Source organism: Chelonia mydas, chromosome 10 (genome assembly GCF_015237465.2).
Source record: "Chelonia mydas isolate rCheMyd1 chromosome 10, rCheMyd1.pri.v2, whole genome shotgun sequence".
NCBI classification, from domain to species: domain Eukaryota; kingdom Metazoa; phylum Chordata; order Testudines; family Cheloniidae; genus Chelonia; species Chelonia mydas.
In genome coordinates this window covers 77078399-77101015 of record NC_051250.2, presented here as the reverse complement: position 1 = coordinate 77101015, position 22617 = coordinate 77078399, and the positions used below count along the sequence as shown (strand labels likewise).

The following is a 22617-nucleotide window of genomic DNA, read 5'->3' as shown; positions in this document are numbered from 1 at the left end:
AGTCTAGAATCCTGTTTTTTTCTTTAATGAAAATTTAAATTGCACCGGAACTGAAAGAGCCAGCACAGAAGCTGTTAGTTGTATTGTGAGGTACCATCTCAATCCAGTCACTGGAGGGAATGATTGACAGGCAGAGGGGGAAGAGATGGGTTAGATACTGTAGGTACTTCAGTATAATATGAATTGGAAAGATGACACAACACAAGCCTAGAAAGAGCAGAATAGGCTAGGCCCTACTCTGAGACACACTGTTGTAAATTCAGAACAACTCCATTGATTTCAGTGTATTCACTCTGAATTTATGCGAGTGTAGATGAGATCAGAATCTGTTCCAATAGTTGGGATTGCTGCTCAGCCTTCCGGTAGTGAGATAAAGATGTGACATATTACAGATGGGGAGAAACAGGTGCACGCCTTAGACGCAAACAATGTGACTTTTAAAATCTCAAACTATATGTGCATCATAACAGCGTGTAAGCAGCACGCACTCCTATTCTTGTCTTTTAATGCTTTTTAGGGTTTTCTCCAGGACTTTTTGACATTTCTCTAGGATGAAGACTGTTCCTTTAGTCATCTTCGGCTAAAGAGGATGCCAAGAAGAAAGTTGAAATGACCTGGGGAAAACTCCAAACAGCACTGAAGAGGAAAACAAGTATTCCATCCCTTAGTAAATTTGGGAGACTCCTTACATATATTAGATATATTTTACCTGTTATATATACTTCTGTGAAACACATATAATTGTGTGTGTACACATGTGTATATATATACACATACCTCTATACTGCCATGCTGTATACACTTATTTGTGTAATGAAATTATAAAGAGCACATGCATTCTACAAGTGCATACATAAAATGAATACTATATATTCCAAGTTTAAATGAATACTATATATTCCAAGTTTTAATGAATACTATATATTTCAAGTTTTGAAGGAGAGAAGTTCTTGTGGTTTTTATTAAATGTAAGGCTCTTATACCGTAAAATAAAACCAACTCTTCACAAATTGGGGTGGCCAATGTTAATGTTTCTTTGTCCAATGGATAATAAAGGTATTTCTCCCCCCATTACCACATTTTCATTTATGATTCAGGTAATGAGGATCTAACAAAGTGCAGATTTTCAGCCAGCCTATCATTGAGCATATACCCACTTCTGCATGCACAACCAATGCACACTCATTTTTGCACGGATCCTGCATGTTTGTGTGCAGATTGGATTGTTGGGCACCCACTGGAATCTAAACATGGCTGCTTGTATGCACAGATTTGGCAGATGCCTATGTCTGTGGTGCAATCAGTTGCATGCTCAACGTTGGAGTCCAGAGGGGTAAACGTTGCCCCCCCTGCCCCCCCGAGTGTGCCCACTGCTCTTCTGTGGATACATGGCAGCTGATTTCGTTGTGTCTCTGTCTCTTCAGCATACAGAGTCTCAGTAGAAAGACACATGCCTCAACGAACAGATCAGAAAAGGCAGTTTTTGTGCGCACCCCGGTGAGGCATACACTGTAAATGCTGTGTAATAACCTTGAGAGATGGCGAGAGAGAACCCGTGTACTGTAATATTACAATATTCAGAGGCTCACGGACTTTGCCCAGCTGAAGGCTGCTGTGGCAAAATTCCAGGAACTTGAGAATTACATCAAAATTGCATACACCTGAGCAAATGAAAAGACTCTATGGATGCACCTCTGTGCACTGCGTGCCAGCGAAAATGATCAGGCCCTTTTTAAAAAAGGCGTGGCCAGCAGCATGACAAGCACTGTGGATAAAAACGTTTATCATGAAATGCCAAATCCTACATTCCCTAAACTTTAGAGAAATCGGGATCGAACTCCAGATCCAGACTTTGCAGCTGGCCCTTATGCCTATAATGGTCTAAATGACAGACCTCCCCGAGCTTCCTCAGCTTTCAGAGTTCATATTCTCAGGCCAGATACCGGGCAGTGGCCGAGCTGAGCCTAACATAGCTTAGGGCTGTGCTATTTGTACACTTGTTGTCAGTGGTCCTCAGAGCCATTCCAGTAGGCAAGTATTTCCAGCGTGCAGGGTTGTACTGGACATGCCCCCTTGGTCCTGGGGGAGGGGAGAGATGTAGAAGCAGCTGTGGCCACCCTGCATTACTAGTGGAGCCCTCTATGCAAGGTAGATCCTCCAGTGGCCAGACCACGGCTGAGTCCATGCAAAGCAGCTGCAATAGGGTGACCAGATGTCCCGTTTTTAAAGGGACAGTCCCATTTTTGGGGATTTTTTCTTATATAGGTGCCTATTATCCCCCACCCCCTGTCCCGTTTTTTCATAGTTGCTGTCTGGTAACCCTAAGCCGCAATGAGGCTGAAATTCTGTACCCTAGTGTCCTTAGCTGTTAAGCTCTTTCAATACATCCTGTGCCTGACCAAGGTTTCTTAGTCTCGAAGGTGATTTCTGCAACACATATCCCTTGAGTGTTGTAGGGCAATTTAGAGACGTCCAGGCAGTCCCCCCCCCCTTCCCCATCATTTCAGCTTTGTTCAGGTGGCACAAGGCCAAGCACCCTGTGCTGCCATGTGAGATCTGTTTACTTAAGGATATGCTCAAATTTTCAATTCCTGGGGCTACCAAATGCTGAGCTCATCACACAAAAGTGCTGCGTTCTTTCTCCCTAGCGGAGAGAACATTGTATGCGCCCATGTATAGCCCAGCCCTAGCTTAGGGATTGACTCCAGGACGGTTGCCTGAATTGAATAGTATTGTGCAGCACAGTCATGGTGTAGCCGTAGATCCATTCACTGGATTTATGCTGTGCAAGCGCCTCCTTCATGATTCTTATGAAGGTCAGTTTTTATCTCCAGAATGATATTGTCATCTCATGGAATGGCATGTTTTATCCCCATTGTCACGTCGAATGGGTATGGGGAGAGAAGCATAATGTAGTACACCTTCTTACGTCCTCCTGTGAGCTGCACGGCTGCCTTCTGGGTCCTCCCCATGTTAGTTAAACCAGCGTAGACTCCTTTATGCGCCATTCAATTCGGTGTTCCAAATTCAGAGGTGGTGTGTAAGATACATTTTGGTAAGCGAGTGTGAGTCTAAATCTAACTAAGTAACTCCTGGTCTCTAACTCCTGGTCCCATATGTTATAACAGGGACAAAATACCATTGCTAGAATGTCACATGGTGAAATGAACCTCTTTGAGATGTCACCATGGGCAGATGCTGGCCATGTGAGGACATGAGACCAATAAATAAGGGCCACGCTTCAACGGGTGAGATCCATCACCTCCATCTCCTCTAGGGATTCCGTTTACAAGGCTATTTTCCATTTTAGGGTAGGGCCTGGAGTTCCACCCCCTAGGCTGAGTCAAATGGCCGGCCTCAAAGAGGGGACCCCAGACCACCCCACAGTTTTGTCCTGGAGGGATCAGGAGGGAAGGAGTATTATAGGAAAAATTACATTATTGGATTTAAAAAAAAATTTTATATCTACATCTTGGATGAAATGGCATGTTCCAGTACAAGTTTAGTTCTGATCCATAAACAGACTCCATTGGTGTGTGTACACATACGAAGCCATGGTGTAAACAGATTTCCATTTCAATAACTTACACATCTGGATACTATCCTGGTAAGAAGCAAACTTTGATATAATTGGTTGTTTTCTGATAACAGACGTTAAACCAGAATATGTTTATACAAATGAATGTGGAAGCCTGCTTTCTTAGCGTTTTCTACTGCATGTACATGGGGATGTTCTCCTAATGTAGGTCAATGGGAAAACTCCAACTCATTGTTCCCTTCTATTGACTTACATGCAAGTCATTAGGAAAATTCATTGACTTGCCCTGACATTGCATCCCAATGGGAATCAATGGAGATGGAATACCTTTTTGGAAGACGTATTACTGTGATTGCACAGAAGTGTCTCAAACAACAGATTAGTTTTTGTTTTTCCACAACAACTGTACTTCTTTGAGAAAAAAATGTCTAAAATGTCTGGGGAAATTTCAGATCCTTCCGATGTGCTGTTTTGACCATAATCTCATAAAATAGTAAAAAAACTGGGAAAGTAGCTTATTTGTTGTTGTCAAGCTTCAAACTGGCACAATTACATTTTATCAACATCTGGAAACAAACTTACCTTTTCTGTAATACCATGATAAGATGCCACTCAGTTCAATTAAAAACTGACACATTTAAAATCAATTATTATTATTATTATTATTATTCAAGTATACAATTACTTTGTGGAACTCTGTGCCAAAAAATATTGTCAAGACAAATATCTCAGAAAGCGTCGATAAAAGGTAGGCTTAAGATAGCTGAGGTAATGTCTTTATTGGAGCAACTTCTATTGGTGGAAAGTACAAGCTTTCGAGCTACACCCACATCGTTGTTATTGGGGCATTTGATGCATTGGATGAGGTACGCCACGTGTTGTGACAAGCATAGGGAGGACCCATGAACCTTGAAAGGTGTATGTTGTGAGGGGTATTGATCTTTGTAGTAGTGGAGATGCATCTGCACGTTTTGCACCTATTGTTCTAGCAGGGCCTAGTGCAGCTTTGAGTTGGTGTGTCCTGATCTGTGGGAATTTCGCTTCTGATGATGAACTCGGCAAGTTTAGCAGGTTATCTGAAGGCCAGAAGTGGGGGTTCAGGAAAGATTTCTTTCAGGATATGGTCTCCCTCACATATGTGTTGTAGCTGTTTGATGATACCTTATATGGGTTCCAGTGGCTGGTGGTAGGTAACAACCAGGGGTGTGCTGAAAGTGGGTTTTTTTTTTCCTGTATTGAAGCAGGTTCTCATGGGATATTTGAGTGGCCCTTGCCATGATGTAATCTACTTCTCTGGTGGTGTAATCTACTTCTTCTTCTTTGTTTAGTGAAGGCAGGCTTATTTGTGTTTAGGTGTATAGTCCGGACTTTCTCTTTGGAGCAAGTTATGTGGTATCTGAGTGTCTGGCTGTAGATAACAGATTTTTGTATTGTGTCTGAGGTGGTTGCTGGCTCTGTGGAGGTAAGGTGGGTTTCTTGTATATAGTCATTTGTGGGGTTCCATTGTTTAAGCTAATCGTGGAGTCCAGGAAGTTGATGCTGGTATGGAAGTGTTCTAGAGCAGTGGTTTTCAACCTGTGGTCCACAGACCCCTGGGGGTCCTCAGGCTATGTATTAAGATTTCCAAATGGGTCCGACCTCCATTTGTAATTTTTTAGGGATCTGCAAATGAAAAAAGGTTGAAAACTACTGTTGTAGAGAAAGTTTGATGGATGGGTGATGGCTGTTGAAGTTGTGGTGGAAATCTATGAGGGAGTTTAGGTCTTCATAGATTCATAGATACTAAGGTCAGAAGGGACCATTATGATCATCTAGTCTGACCTCCTGCACAACGGAGGCCACAGAATTTCACCCATCCATTCCTGCGAAAAACCTCTCACCTATGTCTGAGCTATTGAAGTCCTCAAATCGTGGTTTAAAGACTTCAAGGAGCAGAGAATCCTCCAGCAAGTGACCCGTGCCCCATGCTACAGAGGAAGGCGAAAAACCTCCAGGGCCTCTTCCAATCTGCCCTGAAGGAAAATTCCTTCCCGACCCCAAATATGGCGATCAGCTAAACCCTGAGCATATGGGCAAGATTCACCAGCCAGATACTACAGAAAATTCTTTCCTGAGTAACTCAGATCCTCTTCTGTCCGAGGAGGAAAATATTGGTTAGTCTCTAAGGTGCCACAAGTACTCCTTTTCTTTTTGCGAATACAGACTAACACGCTGTTACTCTGAAACCTGTCTCAGGTATATCGTCGGCCTTGTGGTGCATTTTGCCAGAAATTCTTCCTCAAGGTGTCCCATGAAGAGGTTGGCGTATTGGGGAACAATCCCAGTATTCGTGGCTGTCCTCATGGTTTGGACAATGTGTTTGCTGTTAAAAGTGAAGTTGTTATGGGTGAAGATGAGTTTGGATTTCTGAGGGTTGTGCATTATCTTGTATGTGTTTGAGGCAGGCAGCCACGCCATTGCGGTGAGGGATGTTGGCGTACAGGGAGGTGACATCTGTGGTGGTAAGGATGGTGTTTGATGGAGGTTGTTAAAGTTGCAGAGTTTCTTGAGGAAGACTGTAGTGTCTTGGAGGGAGCTGCCCTTTTGTGTGGTGAGTGGTTTAAGGATGTTTTCTATGAGTCCTGATTAGGGATGTAAATATCATTTAAAAAGTTAATAGTTTAAACAATTAAAAATATTTAGTTTAAATGGTTAAATGATTAAAGGGCTGGGGCTGCTGGGGCCACTCCAGCCGGGGCTGCTCCGGCCGGGCAGCGCGGGATGGCTGGGGCCAGTGGGTGGCTTGGGGTGGCTGGGGCCAGTGGGCCAGCCAGTACAGGGTGGCTGGGGCCAGGTGGCCAGGCGGCCCAGGGGTTAACAGTTAAGGTGGGTTAACTGGTATGACTAATGCTTACCGGTTAACATTTTACGTTGCTAGTCCTGATATTCCTTCAGTAAAAGTGCCCTGGCTATATATGATGGGCCTGCTTAGGTTCCCTTGTTCGTGTATCTTGGGAAGCATCTAGAAAGTCCCTTGAGTGGGTTCATGGGGGATGAGGTCGTAAGGTTTTTCTTCAAGTTGCTTTGGGAAGGATTTGACAGTATCTTTAAATTCCTGGGTGAATTGTGTTAGGAGGTCTTCTATGAGTTCTTTACAGTAGGTGGTGTCAGAGAGTTGTCTGCTGTCCTCGTTGACATAGTCATCACGATAAATGACTATGGTGGTGTCCCCTTTGTCTTCAGGTTTGATCACTATTTGGTCGATGGATTTCAGAGACTATCTGCTTTCCTCTTGGTGGTGGATATGTTTGTTGAGGATTTCACAGTGAATTCTTTTCCTGAAGTAATCAATGAAATGATCCAGTGTGTGGTTTTGTCCTCTGGCAGCATGTGCAGACCAATGATTCTTTTTTCTTATGATTGTCATTGGGATTGTGGTGCTTGTGGGTGGTGTCATCTTTGTTGTGAAAGATGACACCACATCTTGATTGAGGTGGAATAGGTGGAAGAAACCACCTCCAACATGCCTTACCCTTCTGATTTACAGTCTATCCCAACTTGTCTTTAGCTCAGACACTCTACTTCCTTCCCCAAGTCTGTGTAGCTCAAAAGCCTGTACCTTCCACCAGCAGAAATTGGTCCAATAAAAGATAGTACCTCCCCTGTCTTGTCTCTCTCATATTCTGGGACCAACATGGCTACACCAGCACTGCAATAAATGGTTAGACATTTCTGAGAAAAAGAATAGTGACTGTAATTACAGCAGTGAGGATACAACCACAGGACCCCCCCAATCCCTATTCTTTTGAGTGCAGACTGCTAACCAAGTGGACTCAGATACTAATTTCACCCCTGTTAGGTACTTTATGGAAGATTAACACCTTTTTCAGAGGTATCTGATATTGGCTACTATTGGACACAAGATACTGCTAGAGATGGACTGTTGTCCTGTTGCAGTTTGGCAATTCCAGTGTTCCTGTTGACCAGGGTTAACTGAGATCAGATTTATTCCCAAATTGTTATAGGGCTAGATTCTCTCCTGCACCAAGGGCAGGGGCAATAAGGAGCTCGATCCAGCTCTTTGATTCTTGGAGCAAGCCCCGGCCAAGTGACTTCAAGCTACACAACTGGTTTAGAGTCCTTAAGGGACCCTAAAACCATCCAGGATTGCCATGGTGTGGCAGATCTCTGTCACTCCTCCTGCCTGACCTCAAAACACCTCCTCCCTCCCCTGCCATGCCCTCTACACCAGGTGTTAGGGGCCCAGAGCTGGCACATTGGTACCAGCAGGGAGCACACCTCTTTGGCAAGGAAATTCTCTGTGGGCCAGTTGTGGTCAGTTTGCACTTAGTGAATGGTGCAAAAGGGCCAGACACTGATTAGAGCATTTGCTCTATAGAGTTTTGTGGTAGTCAGCGAAAGTGTTTATGACTGAACAACACCTGGGACGCCTAAAGAATGTTGTACACGAGGTGTGGGAAGAAAAGGAGCACAGAGAGGAAGGGGAAAAAATTCTGCCAAAAACCTCAGTCCAAACTGTTTCTCGTATTATGTGTTGGGCAGGCACCCATGTGAGCCTACGTTTTCTATCCCTAAAACGCAGCCTGAGGTTTCCATCACCACCTTGTTTTTTGAACTGAATCAGCTGTGAAAAAACCCCATGTTTAAATTACAGGGCAACTTGAACTGGGTTTGCAGACCCACAAATCACTGGGGAGCTTCTCAGGCCGTCAAGCTAGGTGTGGTTGGCTCACTCTTGGTACATGGTTTCGCTCTGGTTATCTTTGTGTTAAAACACTACCTTGGATATGTGCAAGGAAGAAGCAAATATGGGAAAACTCTCTGTGCAATTCACCACTCCAGACGCCGGGAAGAACTTTGAGAATGGGACCTGGGAGGGCATATAGCTAGCACTAAGCCTGCTCAGTGTTCGGACTTTAAATCTTTCTTTACCTCTGTGACATAAATCTACACGTGGCCTGTGTAAAACAGGAAGAGATGCAATACCCCCAGGGGCGCTGGATGGACCATGCTCATCAGCAGCCCTTGCTACACCCTGTCAGGGCCAGCCATGCAGTGGTGCCCAGTGCATACATTGGAGGACAGCCCCACTCCAACTAGCTACATCCCCATGTCTCCTGACACTAGCAGCTCCTCCCCTTGTCTCAAGGGCCTGAGCCCAAAATCCATTGATGTCAATGGAAAGACTCCTATTGACTTCATTGGGCTTTGGATCAGGCCCTGGGGGGGCGTAGGCATCAGCATTATGGGTAAGTGGGGATAACAAAGTAAGAAAGGGGAGTCCTGCATCTCCCCCGCCCCCAACCTTACGCATCCTTGAGATCTGGTAAGTACATCCCTTTACAAAAAGATTATGATGAAACTGGTTGCAAGGTAGCAGCAACATAGAGAAACTTACTGCCTTGATTGAAACTGCTTTGTTTTCACTCTGATCCCTGATTCTTTCCCTTCTTTATTAACCTCTCTGTGTAATGGCCCCTGAAACACACTGCAGAGCCGAGCCCAGACTAGCAATCGCTGCTGGAACAGCAACTGCAAGTCAGTGCAGGAAGCCTGAGAGCTCAGCCGGTTGCAGCATATTTCACGTATTGCTTTAAGACTAAAAAGGAGTGGAGGACTTGTGGCACCTTAGAGACTAACAAATTTATTAGAGCATAAGCTTTCGTGAGCTACAGCTCACTTCATCGGATGCTTATGCTCTAATAAATTTGTTAGTCTCTAGGGTGCCACAAGTACTCCTTTTCTTTTTACGGATACAGACTGACACGGCTGCTACTCTGAAACCTGCTTTAAGACTGATGTCTCAAACTCCATCCTTCTGGTTTCTCCCTCCCTCAGGGATTAATCACTCTAAAAGGCTACCATTGCCCTCGGGGGAGGAGAGGGGAATCTGGAAATGCACTTCCGATGCTCCTGCATTCCTGACCTGACCCGATGGGGCCGAGAATCAAATTGCAACAGACTCTACAAAGTAGCCTCCTAGCTTGTTGAACTGCCATGCTGAGAACAGGAAACGGTTTGAAACTCACACAACTTCTTGAAGGAATTCAGGACTATAAAAGCAGGATCTAACCTCAGCTAATCTTCTCGATCAAATGAATCTTTCTATCACACCCCCTGACTCAACAGCTAACATGAAATACTAGCAGGGATTTCATTATTTTTCTGTGCACGGCCGATTATGTTTAGGCTACGACGAGCACAAGCATGACCCAAGTCGTGAAAAACCTCTCTCCCTCTCTCTCTGTTTCAGTCCCAGCAATGCCGTCCCTCTTTATTAAAGTTCTTAACAGCACCACCATCCAAGCGGTGTGGGAACCCTCCGTCAAACTGGGCCAGCAGGAAGGGTTCAAACTGTACTACCGTAAAGTTCACCTAGCCCACTTTACTGGCCCTATGCTCCTGCCCAGCAACGTTACATCTTATAACATTACTCACTTGGGTAAGTACTGAGGAGGGCTTTAGCCGCATTACGTGCCTTTGCTGAGCAAGAAAATTCCCCTTTATGTTGTTGTCATTATAGCAGAATGTCTAGAGTAATGTACGACAGCTAGGGAACATATATCATGAGTGCCTAGCAAGGTTTGTTTTCCACTCCTCCCTTCGGCCCTCAGCCTGCCCCACTGATTTAAATGAGAGCAGGTTCGGGTCCTTATACTTACAGTGACTGGCTTTTGCAATGCATGTAAAATGTCTCTGTTTTCGTGACAAGTGCAGGCTCAGCAAGATTAGTGTACTGAAGCTCTTTAACCTGAAATGCCCTCCTCGTCTCTTTTCTAAAATAGACCCATCAGTGGTATATGAAGTAAAACTCCTGGCATATAACCAGCACGGGGATGGAAATTCTACTGTCCGCTTTGTATCCCTTCGAGAAACAGTTGAAAGAACAGGTAAGAGGCCAAAGCAGGCCAACTTGCGTACGTGATGTGAACCGTCACAGGATAGGAGTGATCTAGCCAGAGACAGGGAAGGTCTTACTAACATGCAGGTAATTTAATAGTGCATCCAACACTGTGTGTTGCTACTTCTGAACCGTCACCTTTAAGAAGCACTTTTTATTTTCTGCCCAGCAAATAAATTTGAAGCTAGGTTGCATGGAGAAGCAGTGCCTTCTGGTGGCTAATATGGTTAATTCCAGTTGCTTAATCTTTATACATATTCATCACCCCTTCTTTCTTTCTAAAGGAAGCAACTGGAAATAATATGGGCATGAACTGCCAACTCTGTAGCACACTCCAGACCACCAATTACCGATCATTAGTGTTGCTAGGAAGGAAAACGTTCTGGATCTGGCAGCTCAGTTCCGTCTAATCTCTAGTTACAGAAAACAAAGCAAAATGTGCACACTTTCCGGTACTCCTGTAACTAAATAGTAATGTTTGTCTTCTAAATTCAGGTTGTACGGGCCCCAAATGGAGAATGTGGCATGCTGTTTGGTGGACAGGTTAGAGAGTGCACACAGCTAGCTCTCTCTCTCTTTCACAAGCAACAGCGTGCATGGACAGCATGTTGTTATTTATTTAAGTGGGGGGAGGGATAGCTCGGTGGTTTGAGCATTGGCCTCTAAACCCAGGGTTGTGAGTTCAATCCTTGAGGGGGCCTTTTAGGGATCTGGGGCAAAAATTGGGGATTGGTCCTGTTTTGAGTAGGGGGTTGGACTTGATGACTTCCTGAGGCCCCTTCCAACCCTGATATTCTATTATTTGTATTATTGCAACACCTAAGAGCCCCTCTTATGGACCAGGATCCCGTTGTGATAGGTGCTGTACAAACACAGAATCAAAAGATGGTCCCTTCCCCAAAGGCCATATGTTTTTATCACCAATATTGCATTAGAAGTCTTAGGGTTAAATCCTGGGAGTTCATTCTGTATATTTGCAGTTCCAGCTGACTTCAGTGGGAACCCAGAACATATATCCGAGGTCAGAATCTGGCTCTTAATAGACTCAGAGCCAAATTCTATCCTTAGTTACATTTAGATAAGTTTGCAGTCTCTTCATTGTACTCAGGGGAGCAAGTCAGGTTTTAGTGCTCGGACTGAACCAGAACTGGGTGTAGTCACCAGTGTGTTGGGTGCATTAGACAGATTAGATGAGATTGTGTTGATTATAGTAGTTTAAGGAGTCCATTGTTGTCCTGCTTTTCTACATCTCCACAAACTTATTGCAGAGTGAGTGAGAATAGCAGATAAAGAATCATTGTTTCTGGAGTGGTTGGTTGGTTGTTAACAATCTGGGACACTTTTGTCTGTGACAGTCTCTCTCTGTCAACAAACCAAACAAACAAACAAGGAAATTCCTGTAAACAAGAAAATGAGGAAGAGCCTGTCTGAAACTGACAGAAGAACGGAGGCTCCGATTTGTAAAGGTATTTAGACATTGTTCTACTTAGCGCTGCAAGACCTGAGTGATTTAGATGCTAAGTCCCATTTTCAAAAGTGATTTAGGAGCCTACGTCTCATCGGAAGTCAAAATCACTGTCTAAATTGCCTAGTCCTTCCAGTGCTGAGTGAAGAAATGCCTAAATCCCTTTACAAATCTGGGCCTGAACTGAAGTCCAGATTTGACCCGTCCTTTGCTCCTCTTGCTGGTACACAGGAATGGACGTGAATAGAGTTTTGGTTATGATCAGCTGTATTATCATTTTCACATTGGAGGCTGTCTTGGCTTTGGAAGCAGATTCCTCCCTGGTCTAACATGGTTTTGCCATCTCTCACTACTTACTAGGATTCTGTTCCCACTGCAGGGAATTGGTCTCAGAACAGCTGGTGGGTTTGCCTTTGCTTTGTGAGCTGCAGTGATGAGTTAAGGATGCGTTTGCTGTCATGATTCTACTCTCCTGGCTCTTCCGCACCTAGACTAGACTCCTCTCTGGGCCCAGTGTCCAGAGGCGCTATTTGCAGCTTCCATTGATTTCAGTTGGAGTGGTGGGCAAGAGCGCCTCTGAAAATCAGGCTTCAAATAATTTTAACCTAGTTCTTTGGAGGGCATCCGTGTTTGGTAGGAAGAGAGAAAGAGACTGAGTGTGTCAGTGCTATAGTTACCTGGAGGCAAGAGGATTCACCTCTTGGGGGAATCTTTAATTGCTCACACCTTTTGTGTTCTTGTATGTGTTGAAAAATACCCTGGTGCTTTGGGAGTCATTTTAACCAGACTTCCAATGGGAATACCTTCAAAACATAGATTGTTATTCATACTGTACCATTAACGTAGTAAACATGAATCTCTGCTGGAAGTACAGATAAATCCATCAGCTCCATTCTAATACTTAGCCTTTGTTTTGAGGGATACCGCTGAATAAGATATTATAAACTGCTCTGGCTGTATGCATCCAGTGAAGTGAGCTGTAGCTCACGAAAGCTTATGCTCAAATAAATTGGTTAGTCTCTAAGGTGCCACAAGTCCTCCTTTTCTTTTTCCTCCAGTGTAATTCACATCATACCTCTGACACAGAGAAAATGCAAAGTTTACAGATCCCCAGGCAGGAAGGCAAAATAATTGTATGTTATCCTTTCGCTTTTCATCTGAACACAGCATTAGAGATCAGAGATGCAGGCTCGACTTTTAAAGGAAATTGCTTGTCTCAGGAGACTAGGCTGAAAGCTTTTGTTACCGTGTAGCAGAACTGCCGGATTGCAGCAAAATCTTAGGAATTAGTTCAGTTGAAAGTCCCTGCTAGCCCCTCCAGCACAAAGGGAAAGGGGGAGACGCGGGCCCGTAAATAGCTAGCTGCGATACAGCGGGTGTATTTGGGGAGAGCGCTTCGCTGTCATGGAAAGCTGTTGCGGAGCTGTTGTGTTTTCCTCAGCTAGCTTTAGCCTGTAGTTACATCGGCTCAGACAGTACCCTCGGATGTTATTCCAATGGCAGTTCTAGGTACAGATCACGGAGAGGGGATAACATCCGTCTGTAAGAGTGTTCAGCTGGCAGCCTGCTGCAGCCATCGACCTGCAGTCTGAGTAAAACAAATGTTACGCTTGGCAGCCTGATCCCATTTCGTTCATTAAATGACAGTGTCCAAAGCTTTGGCCAGTGCTAGCCCTGGCTGTTACCGTGGATATCGGTTGATTGATCTGGGGACGTTACCATGAAAGACTGTCAGCAACAGCTGGCACAGATGAGCCACAGCCCTGCCTCCACGCCCCTCACCCGGCGCTGGATAAATACCTTCTGGCTAAGGGCCCAACAGAAGAGAGCCCCACGGTGAACGAGCACATCTTACGCCAAGTCCTAAAGAGCCACCAGACGGGCTGTGGGGAGCCGGGTCCAGGGCAAAGAGCCTGCACCGGCAGGGTCCTGCTGGTCACAGCCTGGAATCCAGCTCTGAGGGCAGCCAGCAGAGCTCCCCCACTGTGGCCACTGCCGTAACGGGATGTTAAGGAGAGCAAGGGAGTCGCTTTGCCAGCAAAGCTGTGGGGAGGCACCCCCTCAGTACAGTGAGGCCCCTCCTGCCCCCCAAACATTCCTTCCCTCCCTGCCCCTTGCAAACCTCCCTCTCCCCCACGCATCCCTCCTCCACAACGCCCTCCCCTCTCCCAAACTCTCCTCCACTCCTCCCACCTCCTAACAAACACCCCCCACCCTTCCCCTCCCTCAAACACCCCCTTCCCCTGCCTCAAACACCCCACCCACCAAACACCCCCCTCCTCCCCTCCAACACCCCTACCCAAGCCTTCCCTTCCCCCAACACTCCTCAGCCCTCCCCTCTCCCACCCAACCCTTGTCCTCCCCTCCAGGCCACTGCTTCTAGAGCTTCTTCCCCTGAAGCACCTTCCACATCTGTTTTCCCCACCCCGGCTCCCCTCTCCCATATCTGAACCTCCTTCGGGGCGGGGGAGGGGGCAAGGAGGAGCTGCTGCTGGACTGGGATCAGTCTCTTCCCTGGAGCTGGCTCAGCCCCCCACCGTCCCCAGCTGGGCTCCCCCTGCTCTGCCTTCTCAGCCTGGGGGGCCATGGGGAGGGAGCTGTGCCAGGTCCTGATAGCAGGGGGGACAGAGCCAGCCCCCTCGTCACAGGAGGCTGTGACGGCAGCTGCCTCCTCCCTGCCCTACCAGGCCCCTTCTCCGCTGACTGGCAGAGAGTGGGGTGGAGTGCTCTGCCCTCCCCTCCCCCGATGGGGGCTTAAACCTCCAGGCTGAAAGCTGGGGAGATGTCTCCTCCTTCCTTCTACAACTATTAGCCTCTGAGCTACTCAAGAACATGGCCTGATGCTGGGCTTCCCACCCCAGCTCATGCTGCGGCGCTCATGTGTCTAGGATCGGAAGCACTAGGCGGCTAAAACCCCAGGGACTAACTCCCTTTTCACTGCTTCTCCTCACAGTGTTGAATCCCCCGTGTGACTGCATGAAAGATGAGCAAAATAATAAGACCTCCACCACGGGGATCATCATTGGGATCCACATTGGAGTCACGTGCATTATATTCTGTGTCCTGTTCCTCATGTTTGGCTACAGAGGAAGGTACGGTTCTCTCCCCACACGGGCCGAGTGACGCTCATACTCTGTCTACTTGTATTGTGCCGTTTGCTTTGCCCCGGTGGTTCTCAAGCTGTTTGAAGTGTTCTCAGACTCAACCGCATTGCAGTAGCACGAATGTCTCATGGGCCACCTCCCGTTTGTGAGTCCACCGGCCAGGCCGTGGTCCCACTTGTGATTGCAGGGTCCACTTCTCCTTCCACTGGTGATTGTGCCCCTCCACGTGGGATTGTATAACGCTGTCGCTGGTACAGTAATCGCTTGCCTAGGCTCTGATCAAAGACCAGTTAAGTCAATAGGAGTCTTTTTATTGGCTCCAAAGGGTCTTGGTTTAGACCTGAAGTGCACAGGAGTTGCGGGCGCTCACTTGATCGTAAGCAGAGCTGTGCGGCCACATCCAGCAAGAGGCCTTTGATGTCAGGCCAGCACCTCGCCCCTACAAAACGTATTAAAAGACAGTTGCACTAAATACCCGACCTGGGGCAACAGCTAGGGGGCACACAGGGTGGACACATCCGCAGGGAGATCTGCTTTGAAAGCTGTGTCAGAGAAATGGGTTATAAGGAGGAGCGAGAGAACATGGCGCACCGATAAGTGTGGAGGGGGTTTCGGGTGTCTGGGGAAGGAGAGGCGGAGACAAAGACTAGAGCTGTGACTCTGTTGGCTGGCTTGTCTTGAGTCTAGCTCCTGTTTTGGGAGGCTATGTATGAGCAGAGAATTGGCTGTAAGATGTGAACGGCGAGGTGTGCCCAGGCTCACATAAAGGGGCTGCATGCAATGCTGGGAGGTGCTGCACTTTCAGTTTCCTCCCCCCTCGGTTTTCCAGACTGCTGATGTGTAAAAACGTCCAGGAACAGCTGTCAACCCCCCAGATCCCGAGGAGTCAGAGGAATGCCACAGGCCTGGTTCTGAACGGAGCTGCTCGGAGGGAGAGGGACGACCTGGACATGAATGGGAAGCCACTGGAGATGAACGAGCTGGAAAGGTTGTTTCTAGCATTGCCTTCCCAGGATCAACAGGATAAGGGAATAATGGTAAGGGTCCTGCCTTGACATTAATCGTGGGATTTACAGACACTCTCTCCTTTCAAACACACTCCTCTTCCCTTGATGTTTGGAGAGATATATACGCTTAATTCCCTTCCATCCACTGAAAATATAGATCCGCTAAGCACTAATGTTTAATCCATTCCACACTGGGAGTGTCTTTGTTCCCCAGTAGTGGCTAGTTCATATAAGAGGTTAAGAGTCTACTACAGCTGCTAGCTAGAGGAATTATTATTTTATCACAAGTGACAGAGGCTCCTGCGTTTAGTGCTGACAGTCTCAAGTTTGAACCCCATTGTCAGCCCAAAGGGGGTTGGTTACGAATGTACAACTTCATAGTGGTCGCCACAAACAGTCCTTATTCCTGGCACATGGGGTAGAATTAAACTGTAGATGTTAAGGACGTCTATGTAAGATGTGCATATTCGTTCCTGGATGAACCATGTCATTTCTAAGAAGCCCAGCATCTTGGTAGTGATAGCCAAATGCAACAATTATTGTCTTTGTAATGGCATGTTTTTTCTCCTCTCAGCCAGATCACGTCCCACCTGACTCACATGATGAGACTCAGATATCTACACTTCCACTGGATGAATTCAGCATTATAGAAGAACAGCTCGATCCCCAAGCCAAAAGTCTGGCTCCTGATGATCAGGGTGGACCACTACACAACTTTAGCCAGGAAGTCCCAGCTTTGAAACATAGTCCCACCAATGAAGGATAATTGCCAAGTCTTTAAGCCTCTTGTAGGACTCACCAAGAACCATTTCCATGTCTGGTGATGTCTTTACAATGATTCGTCAATCTCAGGTCAATTTAAGATTTCTACAGTCTGATTTTTGTTTTTGTTTTTGCTTTATTATTTCTTTTATATTGATATACAGCTTTTTTGAAGCTCTATGAAGTTTATCTTCCTGACCTGTCTCAGGCCTCTCTGTGCATTTCTTCCTACAATTGCATTATCAAGACTGGTCATAATTGTTTTTCCCATGGCTGCTAGGTAACAGACTTTACCAATTCTCCAGTCTCCATCAATGATGGAATATGGCGGAGCCTTGTTCCCTTGGCATCCCAGCCCATGTTCCCCATTAGCGGCTTTAGGACTACTTTGTGATCTACTTTTTATTTCACGATGACTGGATTAAGATGAATCCTTCTAACTTGACTCCAAAAATTCAGGCCGGGAAAGGCCACCTCTCCATGGATTTGATGGTTTTGTACACTTTCTCTATTTCTCAGGATGCTTTTTTGATGATTGAATATAAATAAGAAAAAAAAATGAGGCCTGCATGAGGGCTACTGAAAGACTTGGACAAACATCCCGAGTAGACTCAGAACCTACCTCAACCGGAATGAATGTCTTCGGGGAAGCAGCAAATATCTGTGTCTTCCTTTGTTTTCAAAACAAGTTGGTCTGCATAAGCTTGGTACTACCTCAGAAGTCATGCTCCATATCTGCCATGGTGTTGTCCTTTTTTTGTGTCGTCGTCATTCTGATGTAAAGCACTTCCAAACCTTGAAAGCAATGTTCTACCTCAAGTTTTATATAGAAGTTCTTTCGTTTGTGTCGTCAGACCTGCTCCTCCTCCATCTGACTGTTCTGCTCTGCTCCAATGAAACCTGTTCAAAGACAAACGAAAGGGCAGTGTGTTTGCGTTAAGTCCCGATTGTGGTGACATTTCGTTAGTGTTAAAAGCTTTACATTTAGCCAAGTCATAGTGCTTGTGTTCGGTTTTGTGTGTTGGAGTTTTATATGATTGTTCTACTTTAATGACTGTTAGAGCTATAGCAGGTATACCACCACCAGTAACCTAAAGAGAGTCTTCGCCTGCCACATTAGGGCCAAACTGGACCCTGCAGTACAGGTGAGCTGTTCCCAATTGCTCCTTCAAACCAGTGAACCCCCCCGTTTTCTAAGGATTGTGGGCTTGATCCTACAAGAAAGTAAGCAGTCTGGTTTTGATCCAACTACGTCAATGCGTAGTCAAGAACTAAGCATGCGTCTTTTGCTGAATCAGGATCAGAGTGCTCAGCTCCAGGCAGGATCAGCCCCCAGGGAATAACCAGTTTGTCTAATCAGAGTTCCAGTCTGACAGATTATGGGACATCAGCCAGATAGGTTAGAACTACAGCACCTACCCTTATGCACGTTCCCATCTTTACTCAGAACCCTCAGGCTCTACCATTGGCTACGTGGAATAACACGCTCCCAGCTGAGATAATGGCACTTGTTGGATACTGGAGACACTTGGCCTTTCAACCTCATTCCTCACACATCCAAGGAGGTGCCTGATTGTCACTGACACATCCTCTGTCATGTGTTAAATGCCTCAGGGAAGTGCTTTGTGAAAGAAAAGCATATTCTGGCTCCTTCCCCCCCCCCCCCCTTTTTTGGCTAAATACATATTTCTAAAAGATGCATTTTCTTCATTAGCTTTATTTCTTTTCAGCCATGGTGTATTACATCTTACTTTTAAAAGAAAAACCCGCTAAAACTGGAGACTTCTGAATACTTAGTATTTAAAAGCACATCAGAATGTTCAAAGGTACAGCTGGATGAGCTGCCTAATATGCCACCTTTCTGAGTGGAAAGAGTGCCTGGTGTGGTGGAGGGCCACCAGACTATTTCATTGACACCTCACTGGGAAGAACATTGGTTGTTTTGAAAGGAAAGGGGGAAATTTTTTATTACTATAGGAAAAAAAAAATGGAAAAAATACAGTAAGAGGCAACATGTGTATATATATTTAAAGCAGAGAGGACAAAATCTGAGATCCTTTACTCAGTCTTTAGTCAGTCAGACTCCCATTAGCTTCAGTGAGAGCTGTGTCTGAGAAAGGCCATATTCTGAAGGTCTAAACAAGTGACTAAGGCCTTGTCTACCCTACAGGGGAAATTCGATCTAAGCTATGCAATTTGAGTTACGTGAATAGCGTAACTCAAATCAACCTAGCTTATATCTGTTGACTGTGGGGTCCACACTACGCGATGTCGACGGGAGACATTCTCCCGTCGACTCCCCCTACTCTTCTCGATCCGGTGGAGTACAGGAGTCGACGGGAAAGCGATCGGCGGTCGATTTAGCGGGTCTTCACTAGACCCGCTTAATCGACCGCCGATGCATCGATCGCCACTTGTCGATCCCCCGGTCAATGTAGACAAGCCCTAAATGTCTGATTCTGCCCTGAACTAGGCTAGTTTAATCCCAATGGGTCAAAGCCAGACTTGGCACCATTGACTTCAACTCAGTTGTCCTCACTTGCGCTGAGGCTGAATTGGCTCATTATCATTAGTGGGGACGCACTCAGCTAACGGAGAGTACAGGCTGGCGCATGCACCTCAGTGCCTGCACCTCACCATTCCGCCTACGCTCTTTCACCGTTAGATGGTCATCACATTCTCTGCTGTTCAGCTGATGGGATCCCAGGAGGAAGAGACCTGTGACTGGGTGCACATGTTAATATATACTTGAGTTGCTGCCCAACAGCAAGTTTGTGTGCACCGTAGTCTGGAAACACACTTTTCTTTATCATGAAAAACCTCTTTGCCCTTGTCTGATGCGCAACTCGTAAAGCAAGAAGCCTTTTAAAAACTGCTTCTTTTCACCAGGAAAGGGAAGGCCCGCACTGTTCAAAGGCAGTTGTTGGGTGCGTCCACGCTGGATGTAGTATTAAAAAAGGCTTAAGGGAATGGTCATAAGGAGAGCCTCCAGCAGGGATGGATGTATCACTTGGACGTGCAGCGGCTTTTTAATAGGAGGTTAGGAAATTAATACTATTTCATCAAGGCATTAAAGAACCAAGAGAGCAATTGGGGACAATTATGGTTGTCTCTCAAGCAGCTCAAAAGACTGCACTGGGCTGTGTTTTGAGCAGCTTTCCAGCCAGTGGAGCTCCATTAGAGTTTCACAAGATGGAAATGAGGCCAGAGTCTGGCCCAGAGTTAGCAATGTAGGGACCCACTTATTTCAGTCTTTTTTTTTTTTTTAGATTGCCTTAAAGTATCAAATTCTACATTAATTACGCTTTATTATGAAATAGAAGGTATCAGCACTCCAGGCCATTAAAGATTCTATTTTCTTAGCCACATGCTGTTTTGAATGGTAAAGACCTAATTCAATTTGGAAGGGTGGGAAAAAGAGACAGTTCTAAGGGCTTGTCTACATTACCAGCTGGATCGACGGGCAGCGATCGATCCAGCGGGGGTCGATTTATCGCATCTAGTCTAGACGCGATAAATCGACCGCCGAGCGCTCTCCCGTCAACTCCGGTACTCCACCAGGTAAGTAGATCTAAGTACGTCGACTTCAACTATGTTATTCACGTAGCTGAAGTTGTGTAACTTAGATCGATCCTCCCCTCCCCCCCAGTGTAGACCAGGCCTAAGTGTCCACAGCCGCAGTTTGCACAGTGCCGCAGAACTAGTTGTCAGTGTCCCCACCTGCTCCAAAATTGGTCATACCAGTTTATACGGCACCAGCATGTATAGTGACAGGATCACCGTGCTCTTAACGTGGCATTGTGACAACAGGCATGGAGAAATTCCTCCTGCCAGCTTATCTTTAGGCTATTGTTGGTGGTATCTGTTGTAGACCTCATGTCCGAAGCCCTTAGAATGTAGTGTGGTCAATCGGTGCATGTTGCTGGTGACCTACCTCAGTGCAAGTGGTCAAGCAGTCTGGTGGCATTGAAACATCTGTATGGCGATGCTGAAGAAAACCCAATCCACAACTCTAAACATCCAGGCCAGCCGTTTCACAGGCATGTGTTTTTAAGAAGTTTATTTGTAAAGTATTTTTATACACGGTGTTGAATCAAAGGTGACAATTTCACTTTTCTTTGAAAGTGGAAAGGAATCAGGAAAGGAAACTCGTTTAAGTAAAGAATCAATTGTCTTGCCTTTTTTTAAAAAAAAAATGAAAAACAGTTCTGCAGCTTCAGTACCTGTGGAATAGATCAGTATGTATCAGAAACATGTTTATCAGCCCCTCTTAACTAACTGTACCCTTTGGCATTTGAGTACTAAAAGAATTGTCAGAATATATATAGCACAGCGAGCAAAAAATATATAACTCCCATTTCCTTTGTGCTGAAATAGATTTACTCCTCATGAAGTTAGATCTGAGGGGGGCAGCTTCCCTGAGGGTCCGATTGACCAGTATGCCATAAGCAGATGCAATGCCATTGACCTCAATTAGGTTGAGCAACATGCGCCGGTGGCGAATATGAGTCAGTGTTTATAAGTGTCCTGGCCCTTTAAAATTCTTCTTCTCCTACATGATGTCTTTTGGTTTTGTTATGTTTTGTTTTTTGCAGGATTGGAGGGGTTTTAAAGGGCCAGATCTGTATGTGAACAAACCCACAAATGCTCTCCCCCTATATGACCTCAGAGAGGTTGCTGCTCATGCTTTTACAGTATGCTGGGGGAGGTTTTTTTCCCCCTCTCCCTCCAAATTTCTTAAGCAGATGGCAAGTGAGAGTGTAACAGCTTTAAGCCAGAGCACCTATGCTTTCAGGCCCTGTGGTTTCTGAATTTAGGTTATTATTGATCAGCTGGGGATGTCTAGCTACAGAAGAAGAGTTTGCCTTGTAGGAGCCAGTTTATGCCAGTGTTTGGAAAGGCAAAGTGATGGGGAATGGAGGTGCAGGGTGACCCGAGAGTGGTGGGAATGTTGGAGCCTTATTAAAGGAGTACGGTCAGTGTGTATGGCGAAAACCCAAGGAAAGGGTTAATGTTAGTGATTTGAAGGGCTTGATAAATGTGTCTCTTTTATTTCAATCAAAACAGGAATCAGCGTCTAAGATTTGAAGTACCTGTTAGAGAAAGCTCAAACTGCAAGGTCTGGATTTCAAACACTTCAAAGCTTGATCTCCAGATCTGGGCATTTTGGTTAAGGCCCGTCTCTAACACTTACAGCACTCACCGGACATGTCACGAAGCAGAGCCCCCATGCCACATGCACAGCATCAGTATTACTTAGTTTACAATTTACTACCAGAAGGAAGGAAAAAAGAAAACGATGATGTATTTCCTCGTACATTGAGTTACAACCTGGTATCAAAGAGAACCCAGACCCCCTCATTTGAACTCTTGTTTTTATTGTCTGTGTGTGTAATGAAGTTCAGATTGAATAAAATACTGTTGCCAAAGTGAACACATAATTTAGACTAGCTTTCAGCTCAAAATACCTGGGGCTGTGAACCTGTTATTAGTTTAATATCACATTATTGTGATAATGTAATAGTAACACATATTTGTCACTCCTTCCTTTTATGAAAGGGAAATGCTGTGCCATTTGATTAGTTGAAATACAGTAGTATGTCAAAAATAGGTTTTTTTTCCTAAGATGCAGAAATGTAATGGCTTGAACTGATGTTGATTATCTATTGGTTTAAGACAGTAAAAGATATATGTGAACCTTTAAAGATTATTTTTAGATATTTAGATTTTCCTCTCTTTGAGGTTTCTTTTAAGCTCTTGTAAATCCATAGCATTGCAAAATATCCATAGACGTTTGTGATGGGCAAACCTCAAAAGGTTTGAAGGTCCATTCTGGAGAA

General features: G+C 45.4%; 1 protein-coding gene across 1 annotated transcript in view; it reads left to right on the top strand.

The window, feature by feature from the left end:
* Positions 1 to 20240, top strand: part of IGDCC3 (immunoglobulin superfamily DCC subclass member 3) — a 184800-nt gene extending 164560 nt beyond the window's left edge. Inside the window, exons 10-14 of the mRNA XM_007053528.4 lie at positions 9792 to 9980; positions 10324 to 10428; positions 14858 to 14996; positions 15838 to 16045; positions 16590 to 20240. Coding sequence (XP_007053590.3) covers positions 9792 to 9980; positions 10324 to 10428; positions 14858 to 14996; positions 15838 to 16045; positions 16590 to 16781 — 833 coding nt within the window. The 3' untranslated portion in view covers positions 16782 to 20240. The remainder of the gene's footprint in view (positions 1 to 9791; positions 9981 to 10323; positions 10429 to 14857; positions 14997 to 15837; positions 16046 to 16589) is intronic.
* The last annotated feature ends 2377 nt before the right edge of the window (positions 20241 to 22617 follow it).